The following is a 22,091-nucleotide window of genomic DNA, read 5'->3' as shown; positions in this document are numbered from 1 at the left end:
CTTTCTCCTACAGGGTGTACTTTGGCTAACCCACCTAATAAAATCCAGTGCAGTCCATGCGGATTGTAGGCAGACCTGTGAGGAATGCAGAGATAGACGAGTTTTAGTGCAGCTAGTCATCAGGAAAATTTCTCCAGCCATGTGTGGCCTGGAGAAGTGCCAGGCCAGCCAGAGGCCTGGCTGAAAAGGCACGTATGGAAGGGTGGAGGTTGCTTATGGAGAGGTGCTTCGCATAGGAGGGGCAACCTGAACGTGCATTAGATATGTATCAAATCCAGAGGTACTTGCCACTGCCAGACAGGTGCTGTAGCTAATGGAGCTGGGCTAGGCCAGGAAGCAGTAAATCACTTGGGAAGAAGGTGTTATTAGCAGGTTAAGGAGAGGGCTGGAGTTAGGGCCGTTGTTCATCAGCAGTTACGGGAGGGAGAGGGAAGTCATTGGCTAGGTCAGAGGACAGAGACTGAAGGCCAGGAGTTAACGGTTGGAAAAGACCACTACTTTTCATCTTGATTCAGTTCTCCAAGCAGCCCTAGGAATAGTTGCATTGGCATAAGTGAGGGGAAAATCCTAGCAAGGCGAGGTGGGGGAAAGGAACACATAGGGGCATGACCTGCCTTTGATGTTGAGAGGAATATCTGTAGGACCTTGGATTAAGTTTGCAGGAGTCACTCTGTGTCTCATTTTCCCTTGCTGCACAGTGACAGTGGTTCTCATTTTGAAAGCAGGTTGTACTGAATGTTTGGGAAGGCCTTTGAGCACCTCAGTTCAAAGAGCAGTACAATGCAGCATGTTGTATAGAGCAAGGACACTTGCACCCACTTGTGGCTGTGTTGGTGGGAATGAAAGAAAGAAGCTGCCTTTTTCTCTGTGCTACATACTCCTGTAATCTCATTTCTGTCCAAGAGTTTGCAGACTGAAACAAAGCTCATAGCATGTTATCAGCCCTGGTTTTGTTTTCCCACACTGCTCCTGCCTTGGACCGTGCGTACAGGACCTGCTGGGCAGAGTAGTTCTCCAGGGAGCTTTGAGACAAACAACATGAAACATCACCATGGTGGACTTGGCTGGGCACATCTTGTGCCTGCTTCTTCCAACGTGCCAGGGCATGGCAGACCGGACTGCCTGTTCTTTCTGCTGCTGTCTGCTCCCACAAGGAGGGTGTGATACGACCCTGCATGACCTGCCTCCTTGGCCAGGCTCTCAGGTGTGATAATCCTCTGTTAGCAGAGCTGGGGAGTCCTGCTGGGAAACGGGAAGCTAGAAGTCTGCCCCATAGCCGTGACTTGGTATGTCTCCTTGACATTGGTTCACATGATTGTTATTTCTCCCCGGAGGTCTGCAGCCACCTGAGTGTCACTAAGGGTCGGCATGTATCGCTCTGCTTCCACTCAGAAATGGCCTGGTTGGAGCCGTCATGTGCAAACTGTTTTCTTGCTGTTTTGCCAAAGCACTGCAGGCGGTTTAGGTATGCCAGGAGAGGCCGTGGGCACGTATTCTAAGCAGCGAAGCGCTGTCTGGGTTCATTTCTCCCCTCCATTCTCCCTGTTGCTGTTAGCCTTGAGTTTTGTACTTGGCTGCCGTGGTCTTTGTCAACAGGATAAATCAAAGCAGCCTCTGTGCACATTTGTTATGAAGGTATAGAAATTTTAAAAGGTTCAAGTAGGCACTGACAAAGGAGAAGGGAATGGAGGAAGCTGGCTCACATACGTAGGCAAACTGTAGGTAGATTTATGGCATCTCCTTTCCCAAGAGCAGAAGTAATAGCGCATGATGCAGGGGGATGTGAACTGTTTGGCATGGTGTTAAAATTCCATTTCAGCTTCCTATCGGGAGATCTGTGGGGATCAGGTCAGCTCTCTAGTGCAGCAGCTTTGTGGGCAAGAATAATTGGCCACTCCAGACTTCATCCATTATCTCTGGTAAAGCAAGGGGGGAAAACCTCTACTGGTGACCTAGTTCTATTTATAAGGGCAGAGCTGCTGGATTTGCAAAGGTAGGACTGCAGAGACCTTTGCCTGCTAGTGGGAGCTACATACACAGTTTTCCAGTTTCCAGGTGTGAAGAGGTGGATGATGAGCCTTCCCAAACATTCATTAGGTGAAGATGGGTACGTTCAGACATTTCTCAACTAGTTAGCATCCATCTTTGCTGGTCAGAAACAGGCTGGTAGGTTTAATGATACTAAGCCCAAGGCAGGCAGGTGGGCACTGGCTCTGAAGGACATGATACACACGTGTGCAGGCAGACACACTGAATACGGATTTTCTTGGAGCAGCTGAGGTCCTTGTAGCAGAGTATTGGTCTCTTCACCTCTTTGTACCAGCTTCCGCCTGCTGAAGAGTTAGTAAAACTGATATGTCTTGCCAAAAGTACAGTCAAGCAGCAGGCTTGAGAATCCATTTGGTTTCATGGTTTGGGTTTCCTAGATGCTTCTCTAGATTGCTTCAGACTTGGATTACAGAGTGCCAGGACCTGGTGGTTTGTTTGAAAAGATTGTTGAGTTCAGTGTTATAAAAAGACTTGGAAGAGGAGAGGGTGCAACTAAAAGGTGTCATTGTAACTACTCCAGCCTGGAGTACTTCCCATCTCCAAACTGCTGTGTCTCCTGCAAAAATGGCAGGTGGCTGTGCCCTGCAGAGATGCAGAGTTGCTTGGATCCTACTCCTTGGATCCTGCCTCCAAATTTTGTTGGCAGTGTACTTGGTTTTGCTGGGGTCGTTTAGCCTGGCATGTTCTTACCCAAAGTGCTCATCTCCCGGTACATGCTGCAGAATTTGCTCCTGATAGTACTCTTGAAATGAGCAGAATGCTTCTCACAGAGCAGGCTAGTGTGCCTGAAGCCTAGGAAACACTTGCATTCACCCCCCTTTAAAGAAAAACTTTTATACCCTGAAAATGAAAGGCATTGCACGGGTTCTCAGATGAGGCTGAATGAGCTGCTTAACAGTGTGATGAGTGTGGTGAAGCTTGGTGGCTAAATACGATGCATCAGCTCTGTGTTATAGTTGCTGGGAGCTTGTTCACATACGTACAGTATATGACACGGGGTCTGTGTGGGGTAGCCTGCCCTCTTTCACAGGAGGGGCAGAAGGCAGATTATAGTCAGAGAAAGGGCAAGTGCTGAGGGGCAGGTACTTTGGTAACAGTATTTGGCTGTCTCTGGTGCTGTCTATAAGGAGCATTAGGGACACAATTCATCTTCTAGGACCGTAGACAGCTATGGGGTGAAGGCAGGAGGAGTGCCAAGGAGCAAGGAATACTACCTGGGTGAGATGCCATCAGCATCCTGATCTGCTGAGGTCCTGGGAAGCCAAGCCCTTTGGCTAGAGTGTTCTGGGAGTGGGAGCTGCAGAGTCTCAGAGATATACTCCTTGCCCTTTCATTGCAGAAAGCTGACAAACATTGTGCTTCAGCCAGAGGTCTTTCTCTGTGCAAAGGTGTGCCTGAAATACCCAGCAAGGATTTTTGGATTGTGTTCTTTCCATCTGCTGTTGCTACCATTTTTGATTTCATCACCTAATTCCTCCCCCCCGCCCCCAGTCGCAGAGGCTTTCCTTTTCACTCCTGGCTCCTTGGGCACATTCTCCTGTCGTCTGTGGACACATTCTCCCTCCTACTCCAGCCTTGCATCCCCCTCTCTGCTCTGAATGCTGTATCCCTCTTTCTCTGATTTTTGCACTGGGAGGATGCCTCACCAGATCCCAGCTGGCTGAATGTTATGCAGAGCAAAGGCCAAAGAGCTTGACCTGATTTAACTAATTTGGTTTTAGCACCAGTTTGGATTTTGAGTGAGCGATTTCCCCTGGCAGCATAAACCAGACCCTCTCTGTCTCCAGGTCTCATTGCTGCCCTAGAAGGGCAGCGCCAGTACATGTCTCTGCCTGGAAATCCCAAACACCATTTTTAGAAAGCCCTTTCATTTTATTTATTTTCCCTTCCTGGCACAGACAGCGTCTGCGGATGGCAAAACAGCAAGGAGCTGTGTGCTGCTTGGCTATTACCTCAGGTTTAAAGTGTCTCTTCCTATCAAATGCAAAGCAGAAGAAAGCAGGGCTTTCATGCATTCTTTTTTTTTCCCCCCTCTTCCATCCGTTCTAAATTTATTTCCATGCCTTGCCGGTTTCAATCTGCATTTCCTGACCCTCTCACATCTCCAGTCACAGCCTGTGCTCTGAGCTTTCCTTTTGAGCTTGGAGTGAGTTGGGGGGGACACTGCTCTGGGGTTGGGAGGATATGATGGGGTTAAAGTGAAAGGCTTGATTTTAACAGTATAATGTGTAACCTCATAATGACTTTAAATATTGATTATTTGAAGGCCATTAGTGCTTATTGTTAAAGAAAAGTCGATACTTTTTAAGCCTTGTGAACCATTTGTCTCCTGTTAAAGGACATATCAAATTTAGCAGCATGCAGTGCAAATCCCCTAATACCCTGCTCACAAGCCTCCAGCTGGCGTATTAGGGGGAAAAAAAAAAGGGGGTGGTGGTGAGGGGAGGAATATGCAGTAACACAGAATTGCTCTCTGCAAGGTAAGGACAAGGCTTATCAGATGTAATTGCCAACGGCTAAATACACATCCTCAGAGTATGGGACTGTAATTCAGCCCTTACTCAGAGAGGGGAAGAAGAGGAGGAAGGAAATTAAGGGGGGGGGTGTGTGGAGGTGTGGAGGGGGGGTTGAAGGCTGATACGTACCTGAGAAAGCATGCAAGGGTTTGTGTTCTGGTGCACATCTGTCTAAAAGCACAGTAGCCCTTGTTAAAGTCTCTGGGGCTTTTTGCTCTGGGGTTGTCAGTACATTTCCAAGCTTCCTTGGAAGCAGTTGGCTGTATCTGTACCAGGCAGCCTGGGAGGTCTTCCCAACTCTGTGCCAGGACACGACCTGGTCATACTCCCTCCCTCCAGTGCCAGGTTTCCATGCCAAGGATCAGGCAGATGGGCTGGAGGGGGACAGCAGCAGGCTCTGACAGGTCCCGCGCCTGGACGGCCAGGGGGCTGGGTCTGTGGGATGGCAGAAAGCATCTGTCCTTTGGGGTAGCGCAGGCAGTGTGAAGCGCTGCTCCGTGGGGGCTGTGCAGCGTGAGTATCTGCTGTGAGTATCCTGCTACACCTGCTGAATATCGGTCTACCTGCAGGGAGAGGAGTCCCTTGTCCCCCAAATATTCATGAGCATACCTGCTTTCTTTCTAGGTTACCTGCTGCTCGGGACTGATGCTGAGCATTAGGGGGATGCCAGGAGAGGTATAATGACCCCTTCATGTCTGGGCACATGCAGCCTCCCATCTCAGAGTACAGGCCACAGGCTCCAGGGGTGTGACGGTGTCAGTCACGGGACCTTGGGCTGGTCCTGCTTATCTGGCCTCAGCCAGCAGCTTTGCCCTATGCGCGTGTTTGGTGGAGAGCTCCAGTGTTGCTGAGGGAACAGCTCTGGGGTCTCCATGTGGTCCACTGTGTGGGGCAGGCATGATGACAGCAGGTGTAAACATCTCCCTGAATTTTCTAAACCTTTGGACTCATCCCCAGTGTGTTTTGCTTGTGTAACGTAAGCGGTGACTGACCTCTCATGTTCAAAGTTGCTCCCGATGCGTTTCTTACAGCCCTTTTCCCAACTACCTCCAGCCCCTTCCCGAGCCACTGCAGGTGCCGTGCTCAGCCACGTGCCCGGCAATGTGATCGGGTCCCGCAGTGATTGCTTTGTCCTGCCGCCCCCTGCCCCCCCGGCACCGCTTACTGACCACTGCAAACTATGAGTTCATCCCTGGCCCTGAAAGGCAGGGAAGCCGCACAGCTCTGGTGAGAGGACAGAGGGAATGAACTGCAGAGTCTTGAGCAGATGTGAATTCCTTAGGGATCAAAGTTAGGCCCTGTAGTGCAAAATTAAAGCATAAAAATGCCCTCTGATGAGCACTGGGCTGCCACCAAAGGGAGAACCTTCTGTTTCCCAGTGCCCGGTCCTGATCCCCATCGGACACCAAGCCTCCTGGGCACAGATTGTGGCGTCTTGGCTGAAATCAAGAAGCTCTCTTTGTTTTTAGCATTTCCTTCTGAGCTGTGTGCTGCCTGCACCTGGGGCTTCTGCGCATTGTCACCTCTCGGACAGGGTCCCCTCTTCTGCATATGTAAAGGGCACGGAGGGCATGGTCACAGTTTGCCTGGCTGCGGAATGGTTAAAAGCGACTTGATTTCCTAAATTGCTTCTTATAAAACGAACAGCACGTCTGCCAGGCTCGTCTCCCCATGATTACAGCTAATTACGATCGAACGGACACCTCCTAGCCCCCGTCATGCCGCTTTAATTGTCCGTTATTCATCTGCAGGCTGTCCGGGGTGGCAAAGCACTTGGCAGCCCAGCGACCGAGGCCTCGGCTAATTGTGAGGCCTCGGGGATTAGGGCAGGTGATTACACACTTCATGGTGTAATTACATAAGCATCGCTTGGCTGCTGCCCCGGCTCTGAGCCGAAGGTCACGCGCTGCGTTACCTGAGATTAATTGGAGCTGCCACTGAAGTGCGAGGTGCTGGCGGAGCGGTTATACGATTAGCATTAACATTTCAACAGCGACGGATCGATCTGTGGCTCTCCTCCAGACACAGCGAGCTGTGCAATTAGTTTAGAGGAGAGCTAGGGGAGGAAGGAGGAGGAAAGCAGAGACGGAGGGAGCCAGGGGAAGGGGAGAAGGGGAGCAGAGGCAGACGGGAAGGGGGGAGGCAGAGACAGGCACATGGGCAAGGGCTAGGGAGAAGGAGGAATTTCGGAGGGGAGTCTCAGCCTGTTCTGTGCTGTGGGTCAGTGTGTGGCGGTGTTTTGTAGTGGCAGTTGCACAGAATGAGGATAAAACTCTGCACTGGGAAGATGTAGGGAAAGGACAGGAATCCTTTCCTTGCCCACCTCATCCACAGAGAGTCCCTGACTGGCTTTCCATGAGCCATGGCAGTAATCCATCCCCGACTGTGTGGGGTGGGGGCATGGGTGGCCAGGATTGTCACATTATCCCACACTTGGCATGGCATCCCCGCACTGAAAGCGGGAGCATGGTTGTGCGTATGGTCTGGTTTTTGCAAAGTCACATGCACCTCCTTGCTCCCTTTCTCTTGCCCTCTAGTCTCTCCTGAAGCAGATTTTATAGGGAGATATTGTAAAATGAAAATAAACGGCACAGCACTTGGCTTTGCCTCTAGATGCCCTGGTGAAGGTAATAATGTTGTAAGTGGCCATCAAAAGGAATTAAGAGACGTGCAGCCGGAAAGCAGAGATTTGGTTGCAGGCTCCCAGGACAGATTTGACTAATGGAAGAGACCTTGGCTCTTATTCCCTTCCTGCCCTTTTTTTTTTTTTTTTTTTTTGTCTTAATTTTTTCATTTGCTTCCCCCACGCACCTCCCCGCAACAAGCAAGTGCTGCCTGCCTTGCTTCCAGGCATCGTCCTCTTCCCCACCCCTCAAACCTGCCTCTTCCAGTTTACTTGCCACCTTACATCTGCTCTACCCATTCTGGCCACCATCACCCGCTCCTTCACCAGTCGTATTCCCTTCCACTGACCCTGTGACATTTCCTGCTCACATCCCTCTCCCAGTCTTGCCTGTCTGCATCTTCCTCTGCCTCTCTTACAGCTTTTCCATCCAGAATTAAAAATCACCCCTTTTTCCAGCTAGGATGGTGATTTTTTGTGAGGTGTACCAGTCACTCACGCCTTTCAGTCTTCGTGGACCCACACTTCAGGTCCCAAAATACAGAATGCCTTTTCACATGTAAGGTAGTTGAGATAGAAGCCCAAGCTTGCCAAGGGGACAGGCAGGTGTAGCATCTTCAGCCTTGCTTTTGCTATCCCTGGGCAGCCAAAACCCCTTTGAACAGCACAGCTGGAAGGCCACAGAAGCAGACGTGTCAAGGTGGGAAGTATGTGGGACCTATGGAGTCCTGGCTGCTTTCTTCCCCTTCTGGTTCTGCTTCTTTTTCTATTTCCCTTTTAAAAGTTTTGCATATGGGTGAATATGTATCTTCCTATCTCAGAACAGCCTCTGGCACAGAATGCAGGTCACCTGCAGAAAGGATGTTCTTCCCGAGCCTGGGCCCCCTGGGCGCTGTGGATGGAGCCTCCGGGTTTTCAACATGGATTTATTTTCTGATTTCTGCAGGGAGATATCCCACCCACCGCCTCTGCTTTCACCCCAGAATGCACCCCATATTGCCCTGGGGCCCCACTTGAGACCTCCTTTCCTTGGGGTGCCTTCGGCTCTGTGCCAGACACCAGGTGAGTGCGTACGAAATGCTGGCGGTCAGCCAGGGGAAGCGGGCAGAGGGAAGGCGCAGGCTGTGTGACAAACCGTCCTGTAGCCTCACAGCCCAGACACGATTTCTGTGTTTCCCTGTTACTGTTGTGCTGACTTCACCCTTGGTTTTGCGGTGATAGGAGCAGGTTGCCTTGTTCTGCTCTCTCTTTTAATCCCCAGCAGCCCTCCTGGTCCCATGTTTTGAGCAGCAGGCTGCACTGCCTTGGGAGCGAGGGCATAAATAGGCCCTAGAACAGAAAGGCAGCTCCCGCTTGCCCTTTCCTGCTCAGTTAGCCCTCTGGGGAGCCAACCCTGAGCTACCCAAGAGTCAATGCTGAGATTAATAACCCCTTGGTACTGTTATCCCTGTCCCCAGGTTACGGGTTCCTGCAGCCAGCACAAGCAGAGATGTTCGCACGGCAGCAAGAGATGCTACGAAAGCAAAACCTGGCAAGGTAAAGAGTGTAGAGGGCTAGCCTGCCTGGGCTGGGGTTGGGGATTTCCTTACCTTTCCTAGCAGCAGGCAGAGCAACGTGGGGTGCTGCGCGGGGTGAGGTGTGCCCAGGTGACAGAGTGGTGCCCAGGTGAGACTAGTGGAAACAAGGCCTGGGTGTGGAGGTGACACCATGGTCCTGCAAGCTCAGGTTCGGCATGGCGGGGTGTTAGCACGTCACTCGGAGCCCTCCTCCCTGACGTTCCCTCTCTGCCTCTCCCAATTTAGGTTGGAGATGTCAGCTGAGATCATCCGCCAGAAGGAGCTGGAGAATCTCCACAGGCAAAGGCTACTGGCTGGTGACCCGCTGAGCCTGCATCCCGGTTTGCCCCCAGACCACCCGGCCCTGCGCAATGTGCACGACATCCCTGAGGGCCACCCGCTGCGGGAGGAGCTCTCCCGGAGGAATGCCATGCTGGTGCTGCGGCACAATAACACTCCCCTGCTGTCGCTCAACCCCAGTGTCCCCAACAGTGCCACGCCGCCCAAGGAGCAGCCCCGGCGGGGCAGCCGCAAGTCGGCACACCACCGCGCTGAGCCGCAGGGGCTGAGTGAGGCCAAGGAGCTGGCAGAGCCCCGGGTGCGGGACGGGGCGCCGGACTGTAATGATGAGGAGATGAAGGACTCTGAGAGCGATGCGGACGTGAGCGATGAGAAGCCGGAGAGCCTGAAGGCTGAGAGCAGCAGCTCGGCTACTGAGCTTAAGGAGTGCAAAGAGACGGGCAAAGTCTGTGAAGGGGCCAAGGAGCTGGGTGAAACGGCTGCTGTCCAAAACGTCCCCTGCAGCTCCTCGAGTGCTGAGTCCCCCAGCCATTTGCTTGGACCAGGCATCAACAAAAACGAGGTGAAATATCTCCCGCCAGCCTCCATCCCACCACCTCAGCCACTGCCCTTCGGATTCCCTTACACGATGAGCCCGTACTTCCATGCAGGTGAGTGCCTGTTGCTGAGTTACTGGCTGGAGCAGCGACAGGTTTTGCGGCATGCCAGAAGTGGGATGCTTCCCCCTTCTTGTTCTGCAGTGTGGTTGCAGCTCTTTTTTTCTCTGCAGGGAACCAAGCACCTCCTTTCAATTAGTATGGACCCATTTGCAGTGAAGCAAATCAAGGGTCATAAAGAGGGCCAGCAGGGACAAAGCGAATCCTGAGCGTGTGAGATCTCAATGTGATGGGCTATGGGATCTTGCAGATGCTTGGGCCTTCTTTGGAAGCCATGTTTCGGGACAGACACCAGTAAATAATGGAGGGCTTCAGGGGGAGGCAACAAAAATTATTGATGGCTGCAAGGTGCTGCCCTACAAGTGAAGGGCCAGAAGCATTGTCTCAGGGAGGGTGGCCTGAAAGGCTGTAAAGACTGTTGGGCTGTGCTCCTGCGATTGCCGAGGAGTAGGGACCGGAGGGCCCAGGTTGGAGAGAAACACCCGGGTACAGCAGGACGAAGAACCAAAGGAGAGCTTGCGGGGGTGACGTGGATCTGCCCTGTGTGGGCAGAGGCCGCAGGCTGGGAGCAAGGCAGAAGCTGTTCTGCAGGGAGAGGTGTGGACAGCGCTGGGGACGTGCGGGGCTGGGGGGTGCCTGGCTGGTTCCCACATGCTCGTCTCTCCCTCTGTGCATTGCCGTGGCTTGCGGCGAGGGAAGTGAAGGATTAAGGCTGCAGCGTTTTCCTGCCTGCTGAGTGTCCTGTCTGGCACGTTTCCAGGGTAGCATGTGAGACAGCACCTTTGGGATGGGGTGTCAGAGTCCCCCGGCAGTGACTTATAGATCTTGGCTGCCCTATGCCCTTGGGGGTGTCGGAGTTACCGCTGCTGTGCCCCTTTCCCCGGGCAGAGGTAGGTGGGCTCTTTCCCCTGCCCGTGGGGTGTTTCTCAGTCTCACGGGCACTGCTGTAGCTGCATTGGTGCTTGTTGGGTATGGCAGGCAGGCAGGCAGGTCCTTGCCAGCTCTGTGGTCCTCAGCGGTGCAGCCCCTTGGGCTGTGGAGAGGGGCAGAGGCAGGCACAGCTGGAGCTGGAAGGGAGCAGTGAGTACAGGTGGTACAAAGTGGGGCTTCAGACCCCGGTAGCTGGTCTGCCCAGGGGTCTCCAGTGGGGAGCGGGTTGGCAGCACTGCCAGCATAGCCCAGAGCCAAAATCTGCCTCAGCTAATTACTTGGCTGAGCAATTAGCAGGAGGTGGGACCTCCTGCCACACAGAAGAGGGAGAACGGGGCGAGGGGGGGGGGGGAGGCATGGCGTGTGGGTCGCTGAGGCTGCCTGTTTTCTATGCAAAGAGCTGCTGCGGTTGTGAATGCGGCTGCCCATCACTCATTAGAGCTGCCTTCCAACCAGGAAGGAGGAAGCGATTTTTCTATGACAGGCAGGTGGCCAACATGATAAATATTCTTGCTGCCTTGGGCTGCTGAGGCTTCCTCACAGGAGCCTTTTTCTCCTGGCCATTAAAAAGGGAAACGCACGGCTCTGTGGTGCTCGTCACTTGTGTGAGGCTCTGCAGGGAGGCCAGGACTGTAGATGGGTTTCCTCCCTCCCCCAGCAACGCGCGAGTTACTGTAATAGGCCATTTATTATTATCACTTCGAATTTATATCACGATCGTGTCTTGAGGCCTCGGCAAAGATCAGGGCTGTGTTTCACTGCCCGGTTTTCGAGCACTTGTGATTTGTGGAGCCTGTTCCAGGGCTGTAGGTCTTTTCCTGAGGGCAGTTTTGCTTTTGGCTAGCTTCACATGCCGTCGCGGCTGTTAATATTGCCTGTTTGCGGGAAAGCAGCACAGAGTTTAGGCCCCGTTTTGCTTGGCACTGTACAACTCCATGGCAGAAGCTCTCTCTCGTCTCTTCGGAAGGCAGGGCATCTTGTTCGGTGCAGCACAGCAGGCTGGTAGGGGGGCTGGGAGTTCAGCAACCGAAATATTGAGAGCTGTATTGGTCCAAATGCTGCGGGGATCGTGGGGTGTGCTGGGGTAAGGTGTGTCAATGAAAAACGTGTTACTTCGGTTCGGGGAACACAAAGCACCTACAGACAGGCAGAACCGCACCCACCTCTCCCCTGGTGCCAGGTAATTTCTGTAACCCCTTTTTGCACAGGGACCGCTCCTTTGGCCCGGATGGTCACTATGTTGTGCTGTATGCTGGAGGCTGTCGTTATAAAGTAACGACCCGAACAAGGCAGGTAAGGTGGCAGGCCGAGAGGAAGAGCCAGAGGGAGGAGAGGAGGGAAGTGGCTGGCTGAAAATGACTGCTGCGTTTCAGGCAGTTCCTCTGGTCTTCCAGCACCGGGAGGCTCCTCCTTTGGAGGCACAGAGCCGTTTTCTGTCCCCACGGGGAAGAATATCGATGAGGCAGCCAGAGCTTGGTCGATTCCCTGAGCTGCCTTCTGGGGATCTGGCGGCTGCTCGATGACCTCATCTTGTCAAGGTTTCAGCAGGCTTGCTCCCCTCCTCCTCCCACCGCCCTCCTCCAGCCCCGTCCTTTGGAAAAGGTGAAGGATGGAGTGTGCAGGAGGCTAAAATCCTTCTATTGATCTGTAGTCTGGAGAGCAATTAACGCAAGCCTTCCAGTGCCCCTCCATGACCCAAGCCCTCTCTGGTGTGTGAGAAGGAGTGGGAGTGCGTGCACAGGGTGGAATGGGGAAGGGGTTAGAGAGTGGTAGCAAAACTGATTAAACCCATAGGTGGGCTGAGTTTCAAGTGGGTTTGCTTTGTGCACTGGTCTCCCAGTTGGCACCTGAATTGTCTCCTGTGATACCAGGAGCAAAAACTCGCCCGTCTCCGTGCGGCAGAGGCAGCCCTGTTGCAGCCTGGCTGCCGGATTTGCAGCAGAGGTTTCCCGCACTGTGCTGACCAGAAGGGTTGCTCTCCCTGACCTGTTCAGCGTTCGGCTTCTCTTCTGAAGCAGCTGGATATCAGGAGGAGGGAGGGAAATTATAAATGGGTTGCGGCATGGGTGGTGAGGGCTTTTACGTGGACACCTGTCTACAAGACACTGGCCTGGGACGGTGGATTCTTTTCAGTTCTTACACGCGGGGCCCCATCTGGTGAAATGCTCTGTAATCCATTACCAGTCTCTCGGACCGTCATTTATCATAGAGCAAGACAGAGGAGGCCTGGCAGGGAATAGATGCTGCCCTTTATGCATCCTCGCAGTCCAGCAGGATCCAGTGACATGTCATTATTATAATAGAAGGTGCCTCCCTTCTAGCCACTTGGCACCTATTTATTATCATTCTCCAGACTGCCAGAGCAGTGGTGAGTGGGTGCAGCCATCCACAGAGATGGAGCAGACGGTGATGTATCTTCCTGAGGAGGGACAGGAGGAAGGACAGGAACCCTTCTGCTTTAGGGATGTTAAAATTGGAAAGGGCCGGTGACTGCATGCAGTGTGCTGAGGGCTGGACCTGTACTAGTTGCAAATTAGAGACACACTGAGGCCAGAGGGACCACTGTGGTCAGCTGCTGTGTCATCCTGCAGCAGTCCTTCCTGCCATTATTCCTGCATCTGGTGACTTCAGACGGTTGGGAGCAAAAGGGCAGGGGGGACACCTGAATACCAGGCTCCACAACCTTGACATCAAGGGTGCTGAGGACCCTGAATGGCGACCGAGTCTTTGGAGCTACCAGGGCTGAGCTGTTCCGCAGTCATCATGAGGTTTTGGGCTTCTCTGCAGGGAATGGGAGTGTTTTGCCACTAACTTCAGTCAAAATAGGTTTCCACCCTCTAGCTTTTAAGTTCTGTGGCCGGAACCCGAAGTATTGGTATTTACCTTCCCCCTCCCAAGAATATTTCCATCAGTCAGTCCCTGTTTCCCTGTTATAAATGGGAAGGGAAAACAAACTCTCTGAGATAAATATTTTGGCTGTATTGCATTTGTCTGTGTGTGGGTATGTGGAAAATATTTCTTGTTCCCATACAGCAGGCCTGTCTTGCACTCAGTCTTGGACACAGCAGGTTACTGTGTGTGCATCTGTGTGCATCTTGACCTCTCCCTTCCTTTCTTCTGGGGGCACGACAAGACAAAGGAGGGAAAACCACAGAGAAAGGCTTCTGTAGGAGAAGCAGTTGCTACTCCAGCTCCACTGGCAATGTCTGTAACCCTGCAAATAATCCCACGCTCAGTGTGGTTCCGGGATCACAAGCACGTGTGCAGGAGAGGGACTGTAGGGAAGCCTTACACTTTCCCCCTCATCCCTGCCAGTTGTGAATGCAGCATCTGGGCTAAATCTCTGCCCACAGCGGTGGGGACCTGGCGAAGGGCAGCGTGTGCCTGGCAGGGACTCACCAGCCTCTCCCTGTGCCGGCTGAAGTTAAACCCTGAGGATGGGTCTGGCTGGCTAGTGACTGGGGAGTTCATTCCCAAGCACTGTGTTGCTGCAACTCAATCCTTGGCTTGCTTTTGGAATAAGGAAGTACCTAATTTTAAAGCAGTTGGCTGTTACAGTCAGATCCCCTCAGAGACGCTTGCTCTGGCTGCAGATGGAGGTGTCTCGCCCAAGCATTGACTGTGCCTGGAATAACTGAGTTCGGTTTCACTTCCTCTGTTTACCAAGCTGCAGCCACTCTTCCAAAAAGGAGAAGGAGAATTACCCCCACCCGGAGAAAGAAAAACCCTCCCCCAAAATGGCAGAAAAGGAGCCCTGAGCCATTTGAGTATTTTGTGAATTTTAACATAAGCAGCTGTGTGTGTTTGTCTCCTGGAAAACGGAATGCAGTAGGAATGGGAATGAGGGCTCGTGTCCATCTGTCTGTCTGGTAGGTGGGGGTGGCGAGGGGGAGGAAAGTGCTCGCTGGCTCTTTGGCCATGGCCTCTGCCTCCACCTCCCGTGCTGACAGACGCCAGGCTTGCACGACAGCCGATGGTTTTCTCTGCAACTGTTATCAGACACACAGAAGTCTTTGAAGCTTTTTATAGCTGGAAAAAGAAGGGGTGTGAAGTGAGCAAGGGGCTGCCTGGCCTCCGGGGGGATGGAGGGTGGCGAGGTGAGGGGCAACGAGCTCCCCATCCTCGGCAAGTCCCAGCCAGGCAGAGCTGTCCTGGGGAGCAGCAAGCAGAGCATCTTGCGAGCCCCGTGCCTGCACGAAGGAAAGATTGCGGTAGAGATGAAGGATACAAAGGAGGTGCAAAATGTCTGATTGCTGCCCACAGCAAGGCAAGCACGCTGAGGGTCCCGGGCTGGTCAGAAGCGCTCAGCAGAGAGGCCTGCAGGGACATGTCTGAGTCACCAAGGTGTGGGGGGAGAGAGGGACAGCCCCATCCCTGGTCCAGAAGGACAGGTAGAGCTGGCAGAGGTGGCAGGCCTCCCGGCTCTCCCCACAGCTCCAGCCAAGGTGTTCTGGCCCTGGGGCTGGTGCCCATCTGTTTGCCCTGGCTGTGCATCTGAGAGATGCAGATGTGTCCCCATCTGCCGGGGGCATGTGGAGCTGTGGCGGGCCCGGGGCTGGTGGCCCTGGCGCTGCACCGGGGGGTGCCCGTGACCCGCTCAGTGCTGGGCGGGGGGTGCAGTTTCGGTTGCAGCAGCCGTTGCTGTCTGGCTTCGCTGGGGCGGTGGGAGGGCATGTGGCGCGGCGCGGAGGACGAGGCTGGGCCGGGAAGCAGGAAGTGGGGAGCGGAAATGTGGTGGAAATGGTTACACAGCATCTGACCGCTTCTTGCAAACGCTGCTGGTGTTTCAAATGCATCTTATTGGCATGATGACTCCCTCTGTAAATCCTGTCCTTTTCCTGTTACCCTGGACTGTGCTGGCGGCTTTGCTGTTGGCTCTTTCTGTGCCTCTTGCCTCTGAACCGGTGCGTTCCCCCAGGGAACCGGCCACTCCTCCTTCTCCCGGCTCCTGCTCCCTGCCGTGACTCTGTTGCGTCCCCCTTTACCTTGTCGCTGTTTGCAGAAGCGCTCTCTGACCTGCTGTGGCCAGAGCAAAGGAGTCGAAGCCAGGGGTTGCGTCCGTGGTGCTGATCACACACCTCAGGGAAGCACCTTAAGCCTGCAGGACCGATAACTCTGTCATGGTAGACCCCTGGGAGAAACATTTTTTCTGGTAATTTCTTGCTTCACGCCCTGAAGCGTAATAGTGTAGCCCCTCATAAACTCTTTCTCTACCCACTATAATCATGGATGTTCACATCCCTATAAATGCCCTCCGGGTTGCGGTGTGAATGGCATCATGCAGCAGTGAGTTCCACAGGCTGATGGTGCCTTCCCACCCCCGAAGTGGTGGTTTCTGGAACTAGGTTTCTTCATTACTTGTTTCTGCATTTTTTCCTTTTACATGCTGCAGTCGATACCTGGCTGGCGTTTCTCTCGCTGTCCTTATTCTCTGTGCCTCTCTTCCGGCTCCTCTTGGCTCCAGCCCAGCTTTCTCCCCATGTGCACGTCCTGTGCTGTCAGGCACGGGCAGCACAGGGGTGGGGGGGCTCTCTTCCACCCTTTTGGAACCCATCACCTTCGTCTCTGCTGACAGGGCTGGGACCTGAACCGCTGTTGCGTTTCGGAGAATTGACATATCAGCTTGAACCGAGCTGTGCTGTCTTTGGAGTGTCGCAGGGGCTGGCAGGGGTCATCCCATCACCCGTCAGATGCTTGGCCAGGAGAGATGCCCAGCTCCTGTGGCGGAGCAGAGAGCAGCGCGCTCCGAGACAGTGGCTGTGTTGGGGCAGACCGATCCGATGGATGTTTCAGGCTGGGGTGGATTGAAAATGAACGCTTTGAAAGAGCAAGATGTTCTCCAGTGATTCGCGCTCCGGCAAGGCAGTGGGCCACCAGGGAGAGGCATCAGGGCCTGTTACCATTCGGAGCACGTAGCCAGGAGAAGGGTTGAGGGAAAGAAACCCACAGGGCAGTCAGAGTTTTCCGCTTTGCGGTGCATGTGGAGAAACACTCCTTCAGGGTTTTTCTTTTCTCTCCCCTCCCCCAATTTCTTCCCCACAGCTGAAGAACGTTAAACACATGAAATGCATTAGCTAGGATTTTTCCTTTCCCCTGCCCCCCTTTCTAAGCTGGGGACCTCCAGGAGGAAGAGGCCTATGAATTGACCCTGCCCAGTGCTTTAATTGACAGGTCATTAAAGATGAATGTGTGGCTAGAGAAAAATATTCAGATTGCAGGCTAGTTGTTGTCCGTGTGGGATTTTAATGATTTATGTTTCTTTCTCCTCCCCTGCTTCTTACCCTCCCCCAACTCCAAACAATCCAGGCACCATGGGAGGTCTGTTTCTGGATGGTGAGGAAAGCCCTGCGCTGGAAGACATCAGCAAATGGACGGTGGAGGATGTATGCAGCTTTGTGTCCAGCTTGTCTGGCTGCACCGAGTACACTCAGGTAAATCTCTTAACAGCCTCAAGAACATCATGGGAGGAGCATCCTCCCTGCGAGCCCCTGTTCTCTCCCTCCTGTCTGTGCCTATTTGACTTGCAGTGTCCCTCCCAGGAGAATCATTTAGGTTGGAAAAGATCTTTAAGGTCACCAAGTCCAGCCGTTAACCCAGGACTGCCCAGCCCACCACAATATAAGCCAAAGGTGTATCTTAGAGCCCTGCAGGGGCTTTTTGTTTGTTTTTTTTTTTTCTCCTGGATTGCTAAATAGCTACTTGCTGCCAGCAAAGACCCTGAGAAGGTGTGTGATGGGCGTCGCGGATGGACGGCAATAAGCAGCGAGTACAGCAGGAGAGGATAGGAGCAGGGGCAAAGTCAGGAGTGAGCATTCAAGTGGCAGGGTTGATCGTGGTTAGTGACTTAGTGTCACTGTCTCTGTCCAGCTCATGCTTTTAGAAGCTGTCCTGTGTTCTGTGGCAGAGGTGGGCATAGTGGTGGCTTTGTGTGGAGTGGCTGTACCGAGGGACGGGCTGTCACATAGTCCCTGCATGGGGGTGGGCAGCTTGTGGTACCAGCCAGCCTGGCAGAAGGTGCTGCGTTCTCTTGCCGCACACAGAGCGCTGCGGGGACAGAGTGGGGTTGCGAGAGACCCTGACCGCACAAGTGTCAAAGTAACCTCCATGCTTACACTGTAGAGCAGGGGTCCTCAAACTACAGCCCGTGGGCCAGATATGGCCCCCCAGGGTCCTCAATCCAGCCCCCGGTATTTACAGACACCGCCCCCCCCGCCGGGGGCTGGGGGGGAAACCAAGCAGCCGCAGATGGCTGCCTGCCACTGCATCCGCGTGCCGGCCCCCTGGTTAAAAAGTTTGAGGACCCCTGCTGTAGAGCGATAGCGACTGTGATTTTTAAGCTCATTATAGCAGGGTTGAAACGTCCATCAGTAATGGGGGCTTCATAAAGCCTGCTCAGTGTGAGATCATGAGGTGCAGTACAAAAAACAACCCTGTGTTTTTTGCTTCTGCATCTTCTAGAGTCCATTATAAATGCCCCATTAAGAGAATGCACCAGCTACGAAGGCACAGATTCCTGAGCTGTCTGGGACACCCTTGTAAAGGGGCTCTAGTGTGCTTAGAAGGGAGGGACTGAAAGTAGCAGAGATAGAGAGGCAAAGGGCCAAAGTTCAGAACAATCCAGCCTTTCAGCGGAGAGACATCCTAGGCTGACAAGGTCTTGCAAGGAAGGAGAGCAGGAGTCAAGCTTTCCAAAGATGCCACTTCAAGAGAGGAGACTCCCTGATGGACAGCTAAGGAGTGCAAAGCTGTGCTTTGACATCCAGGCTGGCTGAAATCTGATTTCTAAAACTCTGCCACCTCCTCCCCTTTGGCCCTTGCTGTCTTTCCCTCTACTAGTTGTGTTAGGCAAGTGTCCTCTCCCAGGACTTACACCCTGCTCCCAGCTGTTTGGGAAGGTGAAGCTCAGCACTCCTGCCTCTGCTGGAACCACCTGTTAGGAGAGCAGTGTGCTTACCTGGCCCTTGGGAAGTAATTCCCTTTAGGTTATGCTGATTTGGTAGCGTGCTATGGGGAAATGTGTGTGCTTTTGCATCCCTCCGGAGGGGATGGGGGAGTGGAAACCTGGAATTGCCCTACACCTCCCCTTTCCTGCTCAGGTGATGGGATATCATGTGTTTTCAATCTAAAGTCTGTCCTTCCTTGCCCCCTAACCATGATGCTAATCCCATCACAACATACTTTGATAAAACCACCTGTAAAACCGGTGCACTTTGGAGCAAGCGGCTGTGCCTGCACGCGAGAGGCACTGTTCAGGAGAGTGAATGCTTGTTATGGGGATGGGGTACATGTAACATTCCCCAAGAGGAATGACAGAGATTTGGCACGTGCTTGGGAGCGGATCAGGCTCACTGGGTGTGTGGAAGAGAGATGGGTCAGTTTCTGATGATGCAGAGAGGGAGGGAAAGGACTGCTTAAAAAATGATGGTGGATGGATGGGTGTTTACAGGAACAAGAAGCAGCAGGTCTGCAGGTGTAGAAGCTGGTTCAGGAGCTGGGCTTAGCGAGGATGATAAGGGGATGGGTGGTGGGTTCAGGAGAGTACATGTGGGTTGCAGTGCGTGTTGAAGAGAGCTCAAGCAAAAGGCTCTGAAGCCAAAATACACAGCTACTGGCATTCCTTATTACCCCCCACCCCAGATAGCGTGCTCTTGCACTGGTGGTATTGCAGTTTATCTGCATTCCTGCACTGGGGAATGAAATTCAGAGTTGCCTGGAAGCTTCTGAATTAGGCCTGTAGGAAATGTGCAGAAATCTTTAACACAACCACCTTGCAGAGGGATCATCCATTTACACCTTCCATGCCAGCTCCTGGTATACCAGTGGGGAAGAAATCAATAGCTCGCTGAGACAAAGGTTCAGCAATCTTCTCAGTGCATTGCAAACAAAATGTTTTACGATAATGGGAGCTGCTGTAAACAGCCTCCTGTCGTGGCCTTGCTATGTTGCATTATGTAGGGGGTGCATGGCTTAAGGGATGATGCGTTTTTATGCTCTAGGGTTATATGCTTAACAGGTTTTTTACTATGTGAAAATGCCAGTGTTCAAGGGTGACCCAGCTCCGTGGCTCTAAACTGCAGAGCTGTCTGTGTTCTCTTCTCCAAAACCACAGCTGCCGGGGAGGTCTGGCACTGGTCTGCAGGCCTCTCCTGCCAGGAAAACCCAGCAAGAGTTTGGTGGTATGCTGTGCATTTAGAAACATGTTTGAGACAAACAAGAAAATTTCAGCAAACACAAAAGTTGCCATGCCTGATTTCAGCCCTTGACAATATTCAGCTTTGTCTCTGCAGCGGATCAAGACCTGTGGGACACCCAAGGGGGATGCTTTTCTCAAGTTAAGGCTTTTTGTGGAGAGTTTTAGTGCAGAGCGAAAGGAAGCTTTTGGCTCCCAGCCACACTGGCTTCAGAGGAAGGAAAAGAAATCGGTATAGTAAGTTTTGCTAGGTCAAAGAGCAGATACACATGCTGCAGTCATGAGCAGCTTTGCTTGTGGAGTCCAGCAATAAAACCCACTTGCAACAGCTCAGCTGCCTTGGCTGTAACAGCCACTGCCACTCTCCAAAGGGATGGCTCTGGGCTACGGTTGGCTGCTGAAGAAGCAGCCATTAGAGTAAATTGAAACACCCTCCCTTGCCATAGTGTTTAGTAATAATAATGCTATGCATAAGCCATGCATGGAGAGAGACAGCAGGATCAGGCCCCACAGACCGTTCATTTGGGCAAGCATCCAGCATGAGCTGGGGTGGGGAAAAAAAGCTGTGGAGCGGAGGTGTGGTTTAGTAAGAGAAAACCAGCATCTGACTGACATCTCGCAGAACCAAAGGGAACCTGCTGGCTAAATTACCAAGCGATGGCAGTTTACTCTTGAAGTATTAAGCCTTTACGTCCAGAATAAACACCCAGGGGAAGCTGGTGTAACTGCAGCCCTGCTCTGTATATGAAGAATGGAGCAATAAGACCACGTATCCAGACCTTAACCTTCATAACGTAGTACATGAGGTGGAAAACCTTTGTATGACCCTGTCATTTGAAACAGAGGCAAAGAAAGTATTTTTGCCTGTCCCTAAGAATGTGTTAAAATGGTACAGTTTTGCATGGCTGGGGGTATTAGAATGCATCCGTATGAAACTGCCATTTTACAAGGCTGTGCTAGCCCTGCTGTCATTTCTGTGATTAAACCCATGCACATGTCCAGGGTCTGCCTCACGCAGCTAACCAGGAGAAGAGGTAAGAGTCGTGCTGTATTCTTGACAGACACTGGCTGAAGGGCCAGCGCGGCTGGCTCAGTAGGCTCATGCCACGTTTAGTGGTACCGCTTGGCTGCCTCAGTACAGTGGTACTGCAATATTTATTAGTCTATGTTGCTAGAAGTGTTGAGGAAAAAGAAAGGGCCCAGTGCTGAAACAGGAGGGCTCATCTCTGATCCCAGGTGGAATCAGAGTCTGGGATACCGGTCTGGGTATCGAGAGCCACTGCCAAACAGCACGGCTGACTGCATTATCCTGCCTGCTTGCATGTCCTAGGCATAGTTGCAATATACGACAGGCAAAGGAAGAGATAAAAAAAAAAAAAAAAAAAGTGTAAAACAGTGTTGCACATGAATCTAACCTGCAGATGTGCCTCACAGATCTGTTTATGTATTTTGCCTGGAGACTCTTTTGGAAATTAGCAGCTTTGAGAAGGAAATGCATGAACAAGCAAGTTCCTTCTCAGTTGCATATGCCTCACTGAAGACTGCAAATACTTTTGGAGTCTACTGGGGTCAACTTTTTCCAAATATTCACACAAGTGTGAGTGACTAGGATTTGCCAAAATTTAGATTCTTACCTTTTCTCCTATGTCTTCTGCCCTTTATGTAGTTGGGGTAGGACCTCTGGGCATGTCATTCTTCTTTCTCAAGTCTGCCGTCGTATGCTGTCAGCTGGGCTTACTCATAATGTTGCACTTAGGTCAGCTGCTTTGGTTGCTAAACCTGGGGATGTTCCCCAGAGAAAAAAATTCATGTCCCATCCCAGCGTTAAAAAAAAAAAAAAGAAAAAAGTAATGCTTTATCTAAATTGGCCCAACCAGCCCTAATTTCACCTTCTCACGTGTTTCCTTTTACTTGTTGGCTCCTAGCTGTGGATACAGGATTGTATATACCTGTCATATTAACAGGGGCCCGCTTCACCACCGAGGCTCTCAGAAGCTACCTCTTCTACAGCACCCTTCTGTGCAACGGCAAGGCAAGCGCATCAGATAAGTCACTGTCATTTCTAAGCCTGGACCTGTGTTCTTGGTTTCTTCCAGGTATTCCGAGAGCAGGCCATTGATGGTGAGACCCTGCCCCTCCTAACGGAAGAGCACTTGCTGAACAATATGGGGCTCAAACTCGGACCTGCGCTGAAGATAAGGTCACAGGTAGGAAAACGGGCTATGTAGCAGTAAGTGGTGCCCTTTAAAGTTGTCCCTAGTCGGAATAGGG

At 52.4% G+C, this 22,091-nt stretch overlaps 1 protein-coding gene across 6 annotated transcripts in view; it reads left to right on the top strand.

Annotated features, from left to right (window-relative positions):
* The window catches only part of SAMD11 (sterile alpha motif domain containing 11), a 129,049-nt gene that overhangs the window by 102,543 nt on the left and 4,415 nt on the right, over positions 1 to 22,091 (top strand). For all 6 annotated transcript variants that reach the window (XM_040586994.1, XM_040586996.1, XM_040586997.1 and 3 more), the window contains exons 9-13: positions 8,135 to 8,250; positions 8,646 to 8,724; positions 8,991 to 9,694; positions 16,937 to 17,061; positions 21,917 to 22,027. In XM_040586994.1, the coding sequence (XP_040442928.1) occupies positions 8,135 to 8,250; positions 8,646 to 8,724; positions 8,991 to 9,694; positions 16,937 to 17,061; positions 21,917 to 22,027 (1,135 nt within the window). The remainder of the gene's footprint in view (positions 1 to 8,134; positions 8,251 to 8,645; positions 8,725 to 8,990; positions 9,695 to 16,936; positions 17,062 to 21,916; positions 22,028 to 22,091) is intronic.

This window comes from Falco naumanni, chromosome 3 (genome assembly GCF_017639655.2).
Source record: "Falco naumanni isolate bFalNau1 chromosome 3, bFalNau1.pat, whole genome shotgun sequence".
NCBI lineage: Eukaryota > Metazoa > Chordata > Aves > Falconiformes > Falconidae > Falco > Falco naumanni.
This window is presented reverse-complemented; position numbering and strand designations above follow the sequence as displayed.